General features: G+C 38.6%; 1 protein-coding gene across 1 annotated transcript; it reads right to left on the bottom strand.

Annotated features, from left to right (window-relative positions):
* Positions 1-1,858: 1,858 nt before the first annotated feature.
* On the bottom strand, positions 1,859-2,400 carry LOC307049851 (ADP-ribosylation factor 4-like; the record flags this gene model as incomplete). The annotated part of the gene is given in 3 exon segments (XM_079699526.1): positions 1,859-2,050; positions 2,054-2,079; positions 2,082-2,400. Coding segments are annotated over 3 exon segments (537 nt in total).
* Between the last annotated feature and the right edge of the window lie 2,446 nt (positions 2,401-4,846).

Genomic DNA, 4,846 nt, shown 5'->3' with positions numbered 1-4,846 from the left:
TACCACCGAAAAAAAAGTTTTAAAAAACAAGTATAACTAATATGCTAAGAAAGGAGAGAAAATGAAATCATACGAAATGCTCAATTAAAACTACAAGAGGCAGAAAAAGAGTGGAAGACAAAAATAGGAACAATAAACAAGAACAATAAATAGAAAATAGTAACAAATATGGTAGATAGTAATCCAACTGTATCAATGATCACTTTGAACGTCAGTGGTCTAAATGCATCAATTAAAAGGCAGATCGTCAGAGTGCATCATAAAACAAGACCCAACTAGATGTTCTCTATAAGAAACCCAGTTTAAATATAAAGACACATATAGATTTTGCTTTTTATAAATTTATTTTATTTATTTATTTTTGGCTATGTTGGGTCTTCGGTTGCTGCGCGTGGGCTTTCTCCAGTTGTGGCTAGCGGGAGCTACTCTTCTTTGTGGTGCATGGGCTTCTCATTGCAGTGGCTTCTCTTGTTGTGGAGCGTGGGCTTTAGGCACATGGGCTTCAGTAGTTGTGGCTCATGGGCTCTAGAGTGCAGAATCAGTAGCTGTGGTGCACAGGATTAGTTGCTCCATGACATGTGGTCTCTTCCCGGACCAGGGCTCAAACCTGTGTCCACTGCATTGGCAGGCAGATTCTTAACTACTGCACCACCAGGGAAGTCCCTAAAGACACATATAGATTTAAAGTAAATGGATGGAGGAAAATATACCATGATAACAATAATCAAAAGAAAGCAAGAATAGCCATATTAATTTCAGACAGATCAGACTTCAGAGAAAGGAAAGTTATTTGGGATAAAAAGGGCATTACATAATGATAAAGAGATCAATTCTCCAAGAAGACAGTACCAAATTCTGGCAAGGATGTGGAGCAACAGAAACTCTGATTCATTGCTGGTGGGAATGCAAAATGGTACAGCTACTTTGGAAGACAGTTTGGCAGTTTCTTACAAAACTAAAATATACTTTTTTTTACATGTTTTATCATTTTATTAGGAATAATTCCAGATGGGTTACGAATAAAACTTATTCATTGAGTTTGATGAGTTTTCCAAAAACTCGTAATGAAGACATGTTCACCAATAAATGATAAAACATCAGCAGAACTATCATATACTGGGCAAAGAGTCAGGCTGATACCAAAAGCAACATGCAACATAAAAAAGATACAATATAAAGGAAGACAATCTGCTGAGTATTAAAAATCATCTCAATATGAACTCTTTGCAACTAGCACAGAACTAATTAGCTATCAAATCCAAACCACACCAAGGTAAGCTTGGCTGATAGAAGCCAGGAATCAATAATGGGGGGAAATATAAGCTCCTCAGTGCAAAAGAACTGAATAGTGTTTTGGAGCATTTCCCTGGCTGGTACAAGCAGTATTCAAAACTCTTTTTGAAAAAAAAAAGTCTTTTTGGCAAGGGAGAAAAATAAAGACAAATGGAATGCTACATTTTTAAAATCAGCAGACTGTCTCAGGAATGATAAAGGTATCAGTAAAGTAGCAAGGGGATAACTTTAAAACACTATTTGTTGTGGGCTCAAAAAAACATTCAAAATGGATTTATTTAAAGGTGTCACATTACCTACATCCAGGCATTTAGGCTTAAGGAAAGTAACATTAAAAGAGGACACTTTTTTTCCCCAAGTTAAGAGAATCTCTTTAAAACCAAGCATATTGCTAAATGGCAACATTATACTTGGTAAACAATAATTGGCAACAAAATAAACGCTGTATTATTCTGCCCAAACCAGTCCCAGATACTGTTAATTAACCAAGATGCAAACTAATTTTGTTGTAACAAGCCTAGACCAATTCCATCAAACATGTCCTTGGTTAGATATCCAGTTTCATTTAACGTTTTGAAAGCTCATTTGACAGCCAGTCAAGTCTCTCATACAGACCAGTTCCTTGTGTAGCACAAGTGGCTTGAACATACCATGTTCTGTTACGAAGAGACTGAGGACCTAACTTATCTGTCATTTCACTAATGGCCATAGCATTAGGCAAATCCTGTTTGTTTTCAAAAAGCAGAAACATGGCATCTCACAGCTCATCTTCCTGAAGCATTTCTGCAGCTCTTCTGCTCCTTCCTGAATTCTTTCATGATCATTGCTATCGACCACAAAAATAAGACCCTGGGTACTTTGGAAGTAATGCCTCCAGAGAGGCCTAATTTTATCTTGACCACCAACATCACATACTGTGAAACAAATGTTCTTATATTCTACTGTTTCCACATTAAAACCAATGATAAGAATGGTAGTGACTATCTCTACTAACTTCAGTTTATACAGAATGGTCATCTTGCCAGCAGCATCCAATCCAGCCATCAAAATGCACATCTGCTTCTTGCTGAAGAGACGGGAGAAGAGGGAGGAGATGGTGAAGCCCATGGTGGTAGTGGCACTTGCAAAGGGCAGGAGCAGAAGGGGTTTGGGGCGACCCCGGGCCTTCTTTCACGCTCCTGGCAAACTCAGGGAGGAAAGAGGAGCTGAGGGCCGCAGGGATGGCTCACTATCCGGTGTGTACGATGGAGCTCCCCTCTGGGACAGGAATTAGCAGGGTGATGACCTGCTCAATGACTCTAAAATACTGTTATCATGTGATCTATCAATCTCACTCCTTGGTATTTACCCCAATGAGTTGAAAACTCATGCCCACACAAAAACCTGCACACAGATATTTATAACAGTTTTATTCATAATTGTCAAAACTTGGAAGCACCGAAATGTCCTTCAGTAGGTGAATGGATAAATAAATTGTGATACATCCAGACAATGGAATATTATTCAACGCTAAAGAGAAAAGAGCTATCAAGCCACAAAAAGACATGAAGGAAACTTCAGTGCATGTTACTTAGTGAAAGAAGCCAATCTGAAAAGCCTACACGCCATATAATTCCAACTCTATGATATTCTGGAAAAGACAAAACGATGAAGACAGTAAAAAGATCAGTGCTTGTCAGGGTTTGTTGGGGAGAGGGATGAACAGGTGGAGCACAGAGGTTTTTTAGGGCAGTGAAAGTATTCTACATAATACTGTAATCGTGGGTACATGGCATTTTACATTTGCCTAAACCCATAGAATATACAACACAAACAGTGAACCCTAATGTAAACTGTGGGCTTTAGTTAATAATAACATATCAATATTGGTCCATCAGCTGTAACAAATGTACCAGACTAATGCAAAATGCTAATAATTGGAGAAATTGGGGTTGGGAAGTGAGGGGAACTCTCTGTACTTGCTGCTCAATTTTTCTGTAAACCTAAAACGGCTTAACAGTTTTTAAAGTCTATTAACTAAAAAAAACAAGAACATCAACAACATGGAAGTAATGACATTAAATGATTGGCAAGTCATCTTGGATCCTGAATTCAGTTGAACTGCATGTACTCAGGGACAGTCTATAAGCCGAAGGCAAAGCTAGACCCCCAAAGTGCTTCCTTCGTGAGTTTTCTGCTGTTTTCTTTAAGTTGCAGCCATGTCTGAACTCTGGTTTTGCCATTTCTCTACAACTTGCCCCGTTTGACAACTTGAACAATCGCAGCTCTCTTCTGGCCCAGCACTTACTAACAGGGGTTGCATCCTTATGCTGTTGGTATTGTATGCTGAGGAAATTACTAAACACATTTTTTTATCTTTCCCTTTACAAAATAGAGCTGCATAAAGTGACATAGCAATCATTTTCACAATTAGGGAACTCGAGTAGTCGAGAAGCTAATCAATTACACTGTACAGTGCTCAAAGGCTCAGAAATTTGCAGGACCGGATACCTCTGGAAGTAGGAGTAAAGGTAGATCTGAAAAGAGAAAGGTAGTGAAAGTCAGCTAAAGAAACAGTTAGACTCCCCCCCCACACACCTCCCCCACCACCACCACCGACCATGCCCTCATCCACTTAGCTCAGCTAGGGAATAGCCCCTGCCTCACTCTGCAGAAAACTGTAGGTTTTTTCTCTGGAGAGCACAAAACAAGTCCTAAGAAACACCAGACTCAATTGAAGGCAGGGATTACATACTGGAAATTGAAGCATCCTGCTCTCTTCTCACACTTGGATTTCAGAATCCTAGAAACCATACATGGCTTCTGGCAGGTTTCTATGGGGAATCTAACCAGTCTAAAAGGGGGAAAAAAAACTATTCAGTGAAGCCTCAGTTGACAAGTCTTTCACACTGGCCTGATTATCCAATCATCTTTTTAGTGCCCTACACCTTGAGCAGAGCATATGAAGACAACATCTTTAGTTACCAAGGAAATGTAAATCAAAACCATAATGAGATAACATTACATACCACTAGAATGACTAAAATTAAAAAGACTGTTAATACTAAGTGTTGGTGAAGATGCAGAGCAATTAGAACTCTCATACATTGCTGATGGGAATGTAGAAACAGTGCAACCACTTTGGGAAAATGATTTGACAAGTTTTTTTTTTTATAAAGTTAAGAATATCCTTACCATAAACCCCAGCAATTCTACAACTTGGTATTTACCCAAGAGAAATGAAGACATTTGTCCATACAATACATTGTACACAAATATTCATAACAGCTTTATGCCTAATAGCTTCAACTGGAAACAAACCAAATGTCCATCTCTAAATGAATGGATAAACAAATTGTGCTCTATTAATGTAATGGGATACTATTCAGCAATAAAAAAGGAAATAAACTACAGATTCACGCATCATTAATGAATCTGAGAAACATTACACATGAAGTCATTTGTATGGAATTCTAGAGCAAGCAAAACTAATCTGTTGTGGCATGAAGCAGATCACTGTTTGCCTAAGGTTGGAGTTGGGGGAATAATGACTATAAAGGGTACCAGGGGTGAT

This window comes from Hyperoodon ampullatus (genome assembly GCF_949752795.1).
Source record: "Hyperoodon ampullatus genome assembly, chromosome: 3".
Classification (NCBI taxonomy): Eukaryota; Metazoa; Chordata; class Mammalia; order Artiodactyla; family Ziphiidae; genus Hyperoodon; species Hyperoodon ampullatus.
The sequence above is the reverse complement of the archived record's forward strand: the minus strand, read 5'-3'. Positions and strand labels throughout refer to the sequence as shown.